This window comes from Podarcis filfolensis, assembly GCF_964270895.1.
Source record: "Podarcis filfolensis genome assembly, chromosome: 12".
In the NCBI taxonomy this organism is placed as follows: Eukaryota; Metazoa; Chordata; class Lepidosauria; order Squamata; family Lacertidae; genus Podarcis; species Podarcis filfolensis.
In genome coordinates, this window is record NC_139614.1 from 3416750 (window position 1) to 3432524 (window position 15775).

General features: G+C 43.2%; 1 protein-coding gene across 8 annotated transcripts in view; it reads right to left on the reverse strand.

Moving 5' to 3' along the window:
- HECW1 (HECT, C2 and WW domain containing E3 ubiquitin protein ligase 1) overlaps positions 1-15775 on the reverse strand; it is a 188021-nt gene that overhangs the window by 8739 nt on the left and 163507 nt on the right. For all 8 annotated transcript variants that reach the window (XM_083577560.1, XM_083577557.1, XM_083577563.1 and 5 more), the window contains 5 exons: positions 14497-14606; positions 13784-13904; positions 8285-8398; positions 7500-7652; positions 1059-1157 (listed from right to left, as the gene is read on the reverse strand). In XM_083577560.1, the coding sequence (XP_083433686.1) occupies positions 1059-1157; positions 7500-7652; positions 8285-8398; positions 13784-13904; positions 14497-14606 (597 nt within the window). The remainder of the gene's footprint in view (positions 1-1058; positions 1158-7499; positions 7653-8284; positions 8399-13783; positions 13905-14496; positions 14607-15775) is intronic.

Below are 15775 nucleotides of genomic sequence, written 5' to 3' on the forward strand. Positions count from 1 at the left end.
CGCCTTCATTATACACCTTTAGGCGCCAGGCAAAAACATTCCTCTTTAACAAGGCCTTTGGCTGACTGACATTCAATGCCCTTTAAAAATGTGTTGGGGGGGTTATTGGGTTAGTCTTGTTTTTATTTTGATTATGTATTTTGTGTTTTTATATTGTGATTTTATCCTGTGAACCACCCTTAGATCTGCAGGTATAGGGCAGTATAACAATTTAATAAATGATAATAATAATAGTGACTGAAACCCTTTTAGCTGCCCAGGTTTGCAAGTTTATGCAAGGACAGCAAATTCAGGTTTATCATGATAAACAATTGTGTTTGGTTCTTACCCATAAAAAAATAACATAAAATGTAATCTTAGATACGTACTATAAGGTCCCACCACTATTACAAGGGCAAGTAAACTATTTCCTACTGAACAGCAAGCAATCTCCTTTTGGAGCTCTGCTACAAATGACTCAGTGTTACTTGCACTCAATCTGAATGCTTTTCAATGGCATTTGCAACAGTACATTTTGGAGCAACAGGGATTGCACATATGATTTTAAAAAGTATGCAATGGAGATCAGCAGTATCCACAGTCAAAATCAGCAGTTGCACTGAAATAGCAGGCAGCAACAGAGCTATTTTGTTGTGAGTGTTGCTGGGCTTGTGCTTGCTTCTGCTCTTATCCGTTGGCATTCCTCCCTCTCACGTGCCCCTGCCCCCTGCATGGCTGCTACAAGGCATGAGGGTGAGGGCACTCTGGGATGCTGAAGCCCTGCCCCCCATCTGCACTGCTTGTCTCTTGCTTCACCTGAAATACTGCAGGTGGGAGCATCATCCAGTGCCTTACAGTAGGACTGCAGTTATGCAGTCCCAGTCTATGCATCTTCGCAATATTCAATGGGGCTTACTAACAGGCATGCATGGACAGGATTGCAATATTTTTCTATCAAGTGCTAACAATAGGCTTGATTAAAAAAAATGCTTTCCAAATTATTTAATTCCCCATCCACCCCCAAAAGGGGGGAGATGCAGTTTTGGATCAGCATCTACCATGATGTGCAAAATACTCACAGTCTTAACAGTGCTTTGTAGAATGGCCTTGTGAAGAAGGCGTCAAGAAGGTACTGATGAATAAGAGCCAGGCCAAGGATACGGCCACTGAAGCGGAACCTGCCACAGGAAGAACGCACAATAAATGGTGTGTAAATGATGTGTTCTTCAGGAGACAAGAACGTGGAGCATGTTCTCCTGTAGTCTCATTCGCACATAAAACTAAGTCAAATTATGGCTAGGCGTGAACAAGCAAGCATGCTGGCGCACTGGGGGGCGGGAAATGTAGTCATTTCGCTCCTCTGCTCCTGTTGCTGCTGTGCTATTAGGAGCTAATCCACAGCTTGGTTTAGCTTTAAACAAACAAACAAAGAAAGAAACAAACAAACAGACAAACAAACACCCCCCCACAAAAGTCAACCTAAATGAATTTCCTTCTCAAACAAATGGTTGAGCCATTTTGAAAATAATTGAAGGAATTTGGTCCCAGAGCAGCTTCGTTCTGATCCTGCTTTGCATTCATTCCACACAAGTATGGTACACTAGTATCATTGCTAGAATACTTGATGTCAACACAATATGTCTGAACTTACTTTATTGAAAAGTAGCGTGTAGAAGAGGATGTGAAGTGATATCAAAATTGTATATGTGGCTACTAGACCTGTGATTCATACATGGAGGGTATCATGTGTGACCCACCCCAAGAATTTGAAATAGAGAATGATTGAGAAAGCCAAGCTAGCTTTTTTTAAAAAAAGAAAAACACTGATCTTATTAAAGCATCATTTCTCCCTATCAGGCAACTGTATCCTTGTGGGGATACAGTTTATCCATTTGGGACAAATGTCATGCTTTGGACTCCTGTGGCCACCTGTAATCCAGTTGGAGCTAACTCTACATTCTCTCCGTTTCAGAGAAGGTGCTTATGTTGTTCCAGTGACCATTAACACATGATGGGGTTATATGACTCTTACAGGTGTTTCCACACCCAAGACAAAAGGCCAATGTTCAGTATGCTTGAAAAATTGCTTCATTTCATTTTTGTGGCAGTGCAATGTGTTGAGAAGCCGAGGGAGAGAATTACACAGGAATGGCAGGAGGCTGAGCAAGGTTAGAAACTTGCACAATGAAAGCCAGATGCTACAAGTTAAAAATATAAATCAGATTGGGTAAAAGATCTTTCTCAGCAATTACGATAGGTATTGTAGCAATGTAGAAACATGAGAAGCACCCCACTCTTTTACTATGGGTCAAGGGCAGAGGTAGATAGAGAAGCTGTAGCCTGCAATGGAAGTACACTCTCATGATCCTATTTGTTTCCGTAAGACTTCCCAGTAAATTAGTCATGATTATTTTAAAAACTGACATATGGACAGCCTTCTAATCCTCTCCATTTGATGGTTCTTGAAGGAACAACGTTCCTTCTTTATCAGCAGCCTTCCTGCAGAAGAGGATTGGGCATATTGAAATCTCTTGCCTGTTAGACTCTATCCAATTTCGGCTCTGATAATAGTAACAATAATAACTATGTTTTCAGATAAGGTGATAGTTTCTTTTAATTTGCTTTTGCTTTTTCATCTGTATGTATAGTTGAGAAAATTAAAGAGAAATTAGTTAATGCAGGGCAAGTAATCCATTATGGATTCCTATGCAGTTGGATGTAATCCAATCAAATTATATGCTTGGATTCTGTTTGTATTAGGTGGGTGTTTTCTGTAATAAGACATTGTAAACCAGATAATAAAGAATGCCTTGCTGAGCTTAGATTGCACCATCTAAATATCACATCTGGAAGGTCTGTCAAAAAACAAGAATGGCTATTGTGAGATTGCAGTCTTCTCTGCTGACGGAGACTCGGGGGCTTAGTATGTATACTGGGCGACAGCCAATTAAGTCAAAGAGAAGACCCACTGAATTATGTTTCAATGGGTCTGTTCGAAGTATTCCAGTCCAACACTGGAAAGCACCCAATGCCTATAGAGGGACTGGAGCTGCTTTGACAGGGCCATTCCCACACTATTGCCACATGCAAGGTGATGCGGTTGCTTCTCATGCCTGCATTGTTGTTCCCTTGGGTGGATGCTTGTGTGGAGGGTGCCATGCATACAACCGTGTTACTGCTAACCATCTTAGCAGTGGTGTGGGGGCAGCTTCATCACAGCAGACCACTGCTGATAACATATGAATGAACTCTATATAGTATGCATATAAGATAAAGCAGCAATTTAACAAGCAAAGAAAGTATGTCTATGCCAGAAACAGTGTGCAAGGTTCTTCCCTCACAACAACCCTATGAGGTAGGTTAGGCTGACCCAAAGCCACCAAGAGAGTTTCTGGCAGAGTGGAGATTTGAACCCTGGTCTCCCAAGTCTTAGTCTGACATTCTAACCACTGCGCCTTGCACTGCGCCACACTAGCTCTTACCCAGTGATCTTTTTCACTACCATGCAGCTGTTAAAGACACAGAAATCTTAAAAAAGAAGGTAGCAGCCCTATCATTGGATGTTCCAGTAACACAAAACCAGGGCCTTTGTCCCTGTGCTAACCTTAAAATAAAGCATTTCCTTTTGAAAGGGCGTGTTTTAAAATAGAAATAGTTTTAAAATGCACTGCATTATTTAAAAAGGATAATGAATTTTTCACAAAATCTACATGAGATGTTTCTCTCAAGGAATTGAAATATGAGATAGAACAAACAGAATTAATTCAAACCCTACCTGGAGGGCAAATACTTCAGTTAAACTTGACTCTTGTTTATCTTCCTAACTATACAAGTGGAATGTTTGGGGGAGGTGAATTCTAGCAGAAGGAGAAGAAAATCGGGAGCAGGGATGTGATATGTAAGAACTGGTTCACATGCTACCGCATTTCTCTACAGATGCACTGTAGGAAAACATAAATCTCCTGTTTAGGGAAGTTTCTAATGTTTGATATTTTATCGTGTTTTTAATATTCTGTTGGGAGCTGCCAGATGTGCGGGATACACGTAATCAAATAATAATAATAATAATAATAATAATAATAATAATAATAATAATATGTAAATCCCAATGAGTGATGATCCTGCATCTATATTTTCACTGTGTGTACATCTATATATGTTGGAAAGTTGAATAATATCCTCGGTACATATATGCACAGTGAAAAACCCAGATGTATGATCCTCACATATAAAAAGCAAAATTCACAGAGGATAAGTCTATCAGGGGCTAATACATATTGTAGCTAAATGAAACCTCCAAGGCCAAAGGCAGTATACCTAAATACCAGATACTTTGGACAAACCATGCAGGATGGCTGTTGCCTTCATATCTTGTTTGAGGATTTCCTGGTGCATCTGAATGACCACTGTTGGGGGTGGGGTGGGGAAAGGAGGCTGGACTAAATGAAACCCTTGACCTGATCCAAGAGGGATTTTCTTATGTATTTATGAGGACCAATCCTGGTCTTTCTGTTTATTAAGGTAGATCCCGTCCCTTATTTCTGTTCATAATTGCAGTAGGTTAGCAGCTTTATACATAAAGGTTGTGTTGCTTAAGACAGGAAGAAACTCTGCAACTATTATTGCTGTCAATGGCAAAAGTGCACTTTTATCACCAGGCAAAATAAATAGATGGCATGGTGCTATTTGGCTGCTGGCTTACTTCGTATTTCACTCCTGCAAGCTCCTACAATCTCTGCCTGCCCCTTGCCATGGCTCTGCTACAGTAGCTCTAACAACATCCAGCCTGCCATGCAGAAATACGGCAGGTGAAGTTTTCCCTATCATTTTATCACCAAGTGAGGAATAACTTTCCCTGCTATGTTTCTGTGTGTAAGGCTGTTCTTAAAGGCAGAAGAGCAGAGCTACTAAAAAGCTGACTACTCAAACACCTGAACTACCAGGGGCAAGAGGGAAAATGAGCAAGGAAGGGCAGGGAAGGTTAATGAGTACAAATGCTACTTAGCTGTGACTGCCTGTTGACACCTTTAATTCAGCCAAAAAGTTCTCTGCGCACACCTGCTTCCTTTCTTCCATAATGCTAATCCTTCAGCACTTACAATTTCCTATGCACTCCTTCATCAGCCAATTGTACACAAGTCTTTCAGACCATTCCGTTTACACAGACGCACAGCCTGGTACTATGCATGTTTAATCAGAACTGAATCTTATTACATTCAGTGGAACTTGGTCCCAGATAACTGTGCTTTGTATTGTGGCCTTAATAGTCCACAGAACTCTACTTTGAGGGCTTACTCCCAGGAAAACAGCCATAGCATTGCATCCTTAATGACAAAAGACTCTCTCAATGATACATTATTCAATGTTGTATTCTTTTTATGTCACAAATAGTGAATTCCCTGGGAAAGTTCTTAGGTACAGCCAGTAAACAGGAATAAAATTTTATTTTTAAAAGCGCTCCCTGTTCATCTCTGCAACAAAGCAGACCAGTATGATAAAGTTCAGAGAAGGATTAATAGCCTACTGTGATAAAACACTGGATGAATCTGTTATACTGTCCCAGAATGATAACACTGTTAGTTTCTGGTGTTAATTTTCTGTAAATGTTCATTTCTGTCTCACTGGCTGCTTTAAAAAAACTGAGTCTTTTTTAAAAAGAAAGAAGATTGCTGCTTGGCACCACCTCCTTTCTCCCCACCTCTCCTGCAGCTCTACATGGTTGCTGTTCAACCATCTCCATCTCATGGGCTCCAGGGGATTTTCTTCCAAGCCTCTCAAAGTCCTTCATTCCTCTTAACCTTCCTGCCCCAAGATGAAGGCGGGATTGCAGTAGGAATCACCTCAAAAAGTAGGGTGAGGATAGGAACAGAAGGAAGCCCCTCCTGAGCCTTCTGTAGGAGTGAGCACTTGGCATGGGACCAAGTATTGGCTGTGACAGGGAAGCAGAGAACGTATTTCCGCACGCTATGGGTTCTTCTGCGCTTGCAGGGGCAGAGCACTTTCCGACATATGAGTAATACTGTTGATGTTCAACATTAACCAGATCGTAATAATTTTCCCTGCCTGCACTAAAGCTTCTTATTGTGGAGCAAGCCCCTTTGCTCTGAAATTATGTATACACTATAGCTTACAATTGTGCTCCACGGTTGTGCCTGCATGGAGTTTCCTATCATGAACTGAGAAAGGTGCCTACATAATGGCTATGCATTGTTGAGCAAGGTTGTTTCTGTTGCCTTACTATTGTTGAGGGAGCAATGAGAGTCACTGGCAGGACTGGACCTGCAGTCAGTCCAGAATTTCTTGATCCCCTCTAGTCCTGACCCCACCACCACAAGTATGCTTGCCCTTACCTCGTCCTGCAGTGTTGCGGGCTGGTGTTGTCCTCCTGATGCAATGTGGTGACAGGGCATCTTTCAGGCGGCAACCATCGGCCACCAGAGGCTTACAGCCTACCTTGAAGGTTGCTGTATTCGGGGCCAGGCAGAAATTTTGTCATGTGGGAAATTGGCTCTTGCCTTGTGGCTTTGCCTGTCTCATAGCAATCGTTACGCCTTTGGTGGTTTAGGCACTGCAGACACACATTGCAGTGATTGATGGGGCATGAGAGCAGCTTGAGGGACACTCCCCCACCCAGTCAGCACTCTATGGCCACTGAGCAACCTCAGTCCTGGGGGGGGCACTCCTCGTGTTTCCCCCTAGAGCTTTTTTCTACTTCTGCAAATATTGGGTTTCCCCTGCAAATCTCCCTCTTGTAAGTGGATGGTACTCTTTCAGCTACAATACATAAGGATGAATCCTCACTCCTGAACTTTGGAAGTAAAAGGAACAAATGAGACCTGCAACAAAATCTTGCCATGTAGAGTGCTCTTGTTCTGGTTTCTAGCCATTCGGTTCAATGCAAACCCCATCTTTCTCCCCACAACAGCCAGTCAACATTATTTGCCCATTGATCATGGTAGTCCTCATTGGGCAGCTTTTTTGGGGGGGGCGGGCTTCTTTTAGGAACTTTGCAGAAAAATTTTTCCGACTTCGTGGGGAGAGGAAACCTCGCCCATGACAAGAACTGAAAAGTGTAACAAGAAGGAAAGGGCCTGAACATAGCACCACCTTGTGGTGTTTGTGGAAAATACAAAGATGTTTAGGTGTACATGTTATTTTTATATGTCTACTACTACACACACACACACACACACACACACACACACTCATAGCTCAGGGAACTGTGGTTTGTTCTAAGCAGAAGTTAACAAACCATGATCTGAAACCATGGCTTAAGATGACGAAAAGGGAAATCTAAAGAAAAAAAGAGGGTTCAGAAACTAGTAAAAAACTTAGCTTAGACAGGAGAGCCAGGAGGAACGTACTGTCTGTGTCTAGACGGGAGGAAAAACTGAGGGAGTCCAGCCTGCTTCCCACAAGTCTTTGCTCCTTTCTAGTGTCTCACAACACCCATTCCATTGGATACGATGCCCCACAAACTAAAATTACTGCTGCAAATAGCACCTAAACAGGAAGCTTACCATTCCAGGTGGTTTTCTACAAATGCTGACATGGGGCTGATCTGTACTGTGTAAGTGTCATTGGCTGAATACTCAAAGAGGCCATAGTATGGATTGAAGAGCTCCTGAGACAAAAGGAAGAAGAACTCTCGGGACGGGCCGCTGTAGTCCAAGCTGGAAAAAACCCACACAGGACAAACACTTTTACAATTCATACACGTTTCACGACACAGGGTGCTGTTGTGTCCTAATCAGGCCTATGCAGGTACATATTGCTTTTAATCTGTGTTGTGAGTAGATTGTAAATCTATTCAGATAAAGTACTGGAGTGTATCCCTATCCAACTTAACATTCTGTTTCTAAATAAACAGTACAAACAACAGGGAACTCAGAACTATTAATCTGTAAACTTTCCATTTGTGGCTATTTATATGGTTTCACAATTCATAAAACCTGATTCCAAAATTTGTTTAAAGCAGTGATACTGCCACAAAGCTGTATAGGTTTTGTTTGTTTCCACCATGTAATTGGAAAAGAAGAAACAGGGGAGCTATTGCTGGCATAGAAGAACCATGCATGCACTGGAACTCTAACACTTCTGCTGTTTTCTGAATTGGGATGACTACTTCCAGTGTGTCTAGAATGATGAACACTAGAAAGTGGACTTTAAAAAAATTCTGATTCTGTGCCAGCTGTATTGGGTGCCATATTTCATATGAAGTTCAGTGCATACAGAACTGCAGAAAACAAACTTGTTTTAGCCATGGGGCTTAGCATATCAGGGGTTCAGACCTCTCAGCACCTACCCTTCCTCTCCAACAAATGTGACGTAGAGTTTGTTTCTTTGGAGCTCTTTCCGAGAGTAAGCCATCACCTGATTAAAAGTGCCTTCCAGCAGGTGGTCGCGCCTTATTATTAACCTACAATGAGGCAGAGGAAAGACAGCCAAAAAGTTAAAATTGGGACTGCTGGAATTTTAAAATTATTATTTTGTAAACATTGGTCACAGATAGTTATTATCATACCTTATCAGTTTGTGAAGAACAAACATGAACCAGTAAAAACCCATTTGACCCATTATTTTTCATCATTGAAAAGTTCCATGGGAATAAAAATGGGCAGACAGTGGCTCAATTCAGATGTCATAGCAAAAGTTCTTTGCAGAGAACCAATGTGAAAAGTGTGTGAGAAGTATGCAGTTTTCTGCATACCGTATTTTTCGCCCTATAGGACGCACTTTTCCCCCTCCAAAAATGAAGGGGAAATGTGTGTGCGTCCTATGGGGCGAATGCAGGCTTTCGCTGAAGACTGGAGAGCGAGAGGGGTCGGTGCGCACCGACCCCTCTCGCTCTTCAGGCTTCAGGAAGCTATCCGCAAGCCGTGGGAGAGCTGCGCGACTTCCCGCAGCTCTCCCATGGCTTGTGGAGAGCTGCCTGCACCCCGAAGCCTGGGGGGCACACTGAGCTCAGCGCCCCCCAGGCTTCAGGCTTCGCGCAGCTCTCCCACGGCTTGCGGAGAGCTGCCTGTTCTGGGGGCTGGGGTCGGGGGGGGGAAACTAGGTGCACCCTATGGGCCGAAAAATACGGTAATTCATTGTGGGGGAGAAATTCAGCTCAGTTCACAGTTAAAGGTAAGCTTACCAAATTACACACACATACACAAACACATACTAAATGCTAATTTGGGGAATAATCAATACTACTCAGGATCTTTACTGGAGATAATTACATGCAGACACACTGCTATGACCATTTTGAATTATACCACAAAGTTAGTATAATTATGCTCACAAGCGAGTATGGCTTGCTTGGGGAAATCAGCACCGACCAAATAAAACTGGTATCGCTGTGCTTGCTCCAGAGAGCTGCTAATAACCACACCTGGGTTGATGTTATATATTTAAAAAGTCAGGCCCGTTTTTCACCACATCTGGGTCCTAAAGAGGCTTTAAAAATTGCAACATATAGAACTGTAAACATCAGAATCAGGGATCAAAATATCAGAACAGATTTTCAGCTGGTTTCATTCCTAGTTTTATTGGCATATGAGGACATTGGGGGGGGGGACTCCATACCCTCCAAGTGCCCCAATTTTCCAGGGACAGTCCTGGAGTTATGAAAGCCATCCCAGCTTCAGATTCAATGCCAGAATGTCCCTATTCCCCTACCAGCACTACCAGTGCTGAGCTTGGGGAGGAGGATGAGCCAGCACTTTTCCTGAGCAATGGTGGCAGTAGCTGCTGTGAGGGAGCATCCCGTTGCCTCTCCATGGCCTCTCCATGGCTGCTGCTGGCCTCCTCCCTTGGGCAGCTCATAGTGGCTGCAGGAGAGCTGCCAAGCAGAGACTGCCACCACTGAGGCCCAGCCCTGGGTGATGCACTGGCACTGAGGGGCAGGCAGAGTGCAGGGTGGGAAGAAAGGGGGAGCAGAGCGAAAGAAGAGTGGCAGGCAAAACTGACTGAATATGCCTATTTGGCAAATCTATAAAAAAATAGAGATCAAGAAGATGCAGACTATAAGGAGTACTGGAAACCCTTTGTTGAATATTTAAAGAATTATTGTAAACGTGTAAAGACGCAGGTCGGATCTGAATGAAGTACAGCAGTAAAATATGTACTGGAGAATATATATGACATAGAATAATCATAATATGCAGCAATTTTAGAAAATAAGGGAAAACAATGGAGCGGTGGAGGGGAAGCCAAATCTGAAATGAATGTGAATTGGGGAAATATGTATCAAATTTGTAAACTTTTGAAACCTAAAATATATATTTTTTTTAAGAAAAGAAGGGGAGCAGAGCGGAGCATAAGGAGTCTTTTTATGCTTTGTGTGTCTGCATTTAATCCTGCTGCTTTCTAAATTTTATTTATTGGTGTATGTTTTTCTTTTTGTAAATCTTCCAAATAATAAAATAGGGTTGGGATTAAAGAATTTTCTCAAGATGGTGGAGGTGTGTGTGCTGTGTCCCATTTGAGCAGTCGTGGTGACACCCCCCCTTCTTCTGATAGGAAATGCTCAGGGGTGGGCGGAATGGGGGTCAAGGAGGGATTGAGAAATGTCCCTATTTTCATCTGAGGAATGTTGAGGTGTATGGGCTTTGTATGTTGGTCTTTTCATTAGCCCACCTGATTATGAGGGGCTGTGCCAGCACCTACCGTAGAAGGAGGCCTTTAGCCAACTGATATTGATTTTATTATTTATTGCATTCGCATCCTACCTTTTTTTGAGCAAGGAGCTCAAGGTGGCATACATGGTTGTACCCCCCCCCCCCATTATTTAATCACAACAACAATCCTGGGAGGTAGGTTAAGCCAAGAGGCAGTGACTGGGGTCAAGGTCACTCAGTGAACTTTGTGGCCGAGTGGGGATTTGAACCCTGGTCTCCCAGCACTCTAACCACTACACCACACTGGCTCTTTTCAGACTACCATGGCTCCAGAATAAGTACAGTGTTTCAGCTGATAACAGAGGTATGCAAGATTCTTTAATATTCATATCCTATCAAGCTGAAATGTCTTCCCAGATTGAAGAAGAAGAAGAAGAAGAAGAAGAGTTTGGATTTGATATCCCGCCTTTGACTCCCTTTAAGGAGTCTCAAAGCGGCTAACATTCTCCTTTCCCTTCCTCCCCCACAACAAACCCTCTGTGAGGTGAGTGGGGCTGAGAGACTTCAGAGAAGTGTGACTGGCCCAAGGTCACCCAGCAGCTGCAGGTGGAGGAGCGGAGACGCGAACCCGGTTCCCCAGATTACAAGACTACCGCTCTCAACCACTACACCACACTGGCTCTCAATTGCATGTTCAGATTGCAATGCCTGAACATGTCCTATAGTATGCCTACAACCTTCAACATTCTCATAAATGTATTAGATACAGAGAAAGGTTTTAGAAAAGTATCTGACATATATAGGAAATGCTTATTTTAAAATACAGAATTGGAATGGTCTAATTTCACATTCTTTTCAGCTTCCCTTCAATAGAAGCACTCAAGTGTTCAATAATATTTCAGTCAATGCGGCCCTTTTAGGAACGGAACATTACCCTTTTCTGGATTCTCCCCTTGAACCTGCATAGCAAGATCAGATGGCATGAGCAAGTAATCAGCAATTAGGGCTTCTCCTGGCTCAGGGTAGCATATTCTGCCCATGACACTCGTCTAAATTTAATTGTTTAGTTTTCAAAGCTATGAAAGTGGTTTGGGACAGAAGCCAGCCTGAACTTTCAAGGCTGAGGCATTGCATATTTCTGACTATCCCTTGCAAAAGGGTATAGATAGGCAAGTCTGCTGCCAAACCACTCAGAATGTGAATTGCACAGCCCAGCATCAGAAATTATAGAGGTCAGATCTCAAAATATTCAGAAAGCATGGAAAGGAATACTGAGAAATAAAAAGGTTTATGAAAGCCTTACTTTTCAATACTGGTGGGTGCCTAAAAGGCACACTTAAGGCCAAGGTGTTGGGGCTGGGAGACAAACTATCAACTACTCCGCAATGCATGTCTTTAAGCCACAAAAGCTCCTTTCTCATAGGGAAAAGCAGATCTGAGAGGGGCAATTTGTACTGAATAATCGGGGAGAAGGAGAGTTTAAATCTTTTCATGCCTATCATCTTTTGACTACTATTCCTCCCCAGCAGAGCTTTCTTTATTTTGTTTTTTGGTAACATAGTTTTTATTCATTTTCATCTTTATACTGCTTAACATGGTTGCATTGAGATATATCTTTGTTTACATTAGAACATATGACATGCAACAATTAGATAAAATCAAAATTAAAGCAACAATAAACACTCAGATAAGCATTTTCCCAACAGGGTGTTCTCTATGGGGCTCTGGAAATGTATTTATTATTGAGCACTGCCTGACACCTTGCAGGAGACCCTCCACTTCTATGGAAGATTCAGGAGAGATAAAAGAAGGTCCTTCTTCACACAGTGCATAGTCACAGGGGCAAGGGAAGGCTAACCGGCCCCCGGTGCGGGGTGTTGGGGGCGGGGCAAACTGCCCCCCTGGTGCATCTGTGTGTGCCACTATGTACTGCGCATGTGTGTGCGCGCCGTATGTAGCATGCACAGCATGTAGTGGTGCCGCTCATGCACTGAAGGGCGGTTTGCCGACAGTGTTGTTCAAGTGCCGTACGGATGGCGGTGGGATCCCTCCGCCGCCGCTGCAGCTGCGAGCGGAGGATCCTCCACATGCGGCTGTGGTGGCATGATGGCAGTGGCAGTGTGAGCCCCCCGCGGGGCGCCTTCTTGTCACCCCCCCTTAGAGATGGCACCCGGGGCGGACCGCTCCTCCCCCCTTCCTCTGCCACTGCATAGTAAAACTGTGGAACTCACTCCCCCAGGAGCAGTGATGGTTCATCCAGACTTTCGCTTGTCCCACCACTTTCCCCCAGGGAAACCCTCTCTTTACTGCTCAATCGTAGCAAACGTCAGTCAGGTTTTCGGCAGATTGATGTTTGTTCTAATTCAGCATTAAAGAGAGGGTTTGCGTGGGGAAAGCAGCAGGGCAAACAGAAAACTGCTTGGACCCATGCCTAGAAAGCATGGGAGAAATGGATGCTGTGGGAACAGCCTGATCCGAAAGACTATTCTTATATTCTTATGCTGAAAATCCTGTCTCCATGAATAGAGCTACTCCCAGGGAGAAACAGCTTTAAATACATTCAGTTCTCCTTACTTACGTGTAGGTTTTAGTTTGGCCCAAGTATCAGCGATGAAAGTCAACATACATAGCATCTATATACAACATGTATTTAACTTCTGGACTTGTTATTAGACTTTTTATGGATTAGAAATCTTGCCCGGTTGCACAATTTTGAGTGAATGTTTTGAGTAAAAGGCAGCAGCAGCAGCAGCATTTTCTTTTAGCACATGTGCTTCAGCTGCACAATTGCCAGAAACAGGACTGTCCAGGGAAGAAGGATGTCTGGTATGTTGGGCTAGAAAGCCCTCCCTGCTTTCCTCACCCCAGTTAACTAGTGGCTCTGTGATCTCTTGTGATCAGGACCTGCCTACGTTCAGAACAATGGACCACAAATCACCAACATACCATTAACACACCACTAGCATTCCCCCCTAGATGACACATGATGAGTGGGAGATTTTTCTTGCTTCCTATGCCCCAACCTACCCATCCTGAATGCTCAAAGATCATAAGCTGCATATTTTGCGCTTTCCTTTGTTTCCTGTTCTTGATTTGTCTCTGCCATTTAAACTGTAAACATTCCCAACAGGGCCCCCTCCCCCCTTTTTACTTGTCCTCAGGAAAATAATAGAAAGGGTTCAATAACACACACTTACTTAATTTTACCTGGTCCCTGACCAAATCCTTTGGCTTCTAGTTTTCGGTAAAAGTTGCGAAGCTTGGCTTCAAAATCTCTCCTGTACGGAGAGGGGGCTCTTGCACTGGCCCGCTGCAAGCCTTAGGAGGGGAAAACAGAAGACGGCATTTAAAGAAGCGTTGCAGCTTCATACAAGCAATGTTTTCAACGAACATTTGCTAAGGCACCTTACACATTTATTTCACAGGGACAACATATGGCCTGTTTCAAATGTTTGGAAGCTGACACGCAATTGCCTAGGGGAGCATGTGCGACTGTTGGAGGGCTTCAAAAGGATTTCTTTCCATCAGAATACTCACCATGTTAGTTTCCTTAAGATTTTTAGGGCCAAACTAGATGTGGTTGGGGAGGGGTGCAGTACATTTATCGTTCATGTATCTGCCCTGTAGAGATATAAAGTGTGTGGGTGGGTGGGTGGGATATCTGCTTTTTTGCACCCAAAGGGACACATGCATGGAATGCCCGCTGAATCTCCCCCACTCCATTGCTTCAAAAGTACTTTTATTCTCTGTTTACATAATTCTATCAACATATCTTGAAATAAAAATATAGCCACTTAAGGGGAGGGGGAGACAACATGGTAGCCCCCTCCCCTTTCTTCTATCACACAAAACATTTTGAGAAACAAGAAACAAGCATCTGACCAGATAATATTATCTCCCCGTGCTGTACCTGGAGAATTCTGAGGTGATGAGCAGGGTGAACAGCGAGGAGAAAAACTGTAGCCAGGATGGAAAGCTGCTTGAAGAGGGATGTAAGACATAACGTCTTCTTCAAAAAGGCTGACAAGGTGAGAAATAGGAGAAGCTTGGTTCATTTGCATGTGACAAATGCACACAAATATGCAGTTTGGGGAATCTGTGAACTACAATAATTAATTTGTCCACCACTTTGTTACGTTTTAATAGGGAACATTCTATTGATTAAAATCTGTTGTTAGAGTTTCAAATCCCCTCCAGCCCTGAGCAGTCACTCCCCCAAAACAAGCAGACCACTCTGGCGAGACAGTCCGTGGGCAGGTAGGGTCTCAGCCTGTGTAGCAGATGGAGCTGGCAGACAGCTGCCCTGGACACAGAATTGACCTGCGCTTCCATGGACAACTGTGAGTCCAAAATGACTCCCAGGCTGCACATCTGGTCCTTCAGGGGCATGGTTACCCCATTCAGGACCATGGAATCCCCCACAGCTGCCCACCCCCTGTCCCCTCAAAACAGTACTTCTGTCTTGTCAGGATTCAACCGCAATCTGTAGGAAATAGCCTCAAAAAAGATTAAACAATAAAATTATCACTTAAAAAAATTACAAATACAATTTAAAAAATACAGTTAAAACCACAATAAAATAGGCTAATACAGATTAAAACGCATACAAACTTTCTAAACCAAATAAGAATGTCTTCAGCAGGCGTCAAAAAGAATACAGTGAAAACACCTTCCTTGATATCAGTAGGCAGGGAGTTCTAAAGTGTCTGTGCTGCCACTCTTCCTCCTCCTACTCAGCTCTGCAAACGATAACTAATGCCCGAGCCCCATTCCCTGAATTGTCATGAGATGATTGAGGTTCCCTTAGACCTAGCTTTTTCAGTCTATCCTTTTCTGTGAGTTGGGCATAGGCTCCAGGCTGCCCCATACCTAGGTCTAAAAACTGGACAAGAGAAGCCTTTTTATATCAGAAAACTATCAAAGGAGGACATCAGTTGATAGCCAACTGAGTAATACTCAGAGTAGATGTTATTTGTTTCAACGGCACTGCTCAGAGTATGACTAATATTGGCTACAATAACCTAGAAGTATGAAATACAGACATACTCTTGCCAATATTTTCATTTTATCTGAGGTAGATCTAGATTTTTTAAAAGCCAATTTACAAGTTGCATTAATTCTAGAGATGTTCTTGCCTCTCTTACAAGGAACTCAGCATTGATATTCTCTCAATTGTGCTTGATACATGC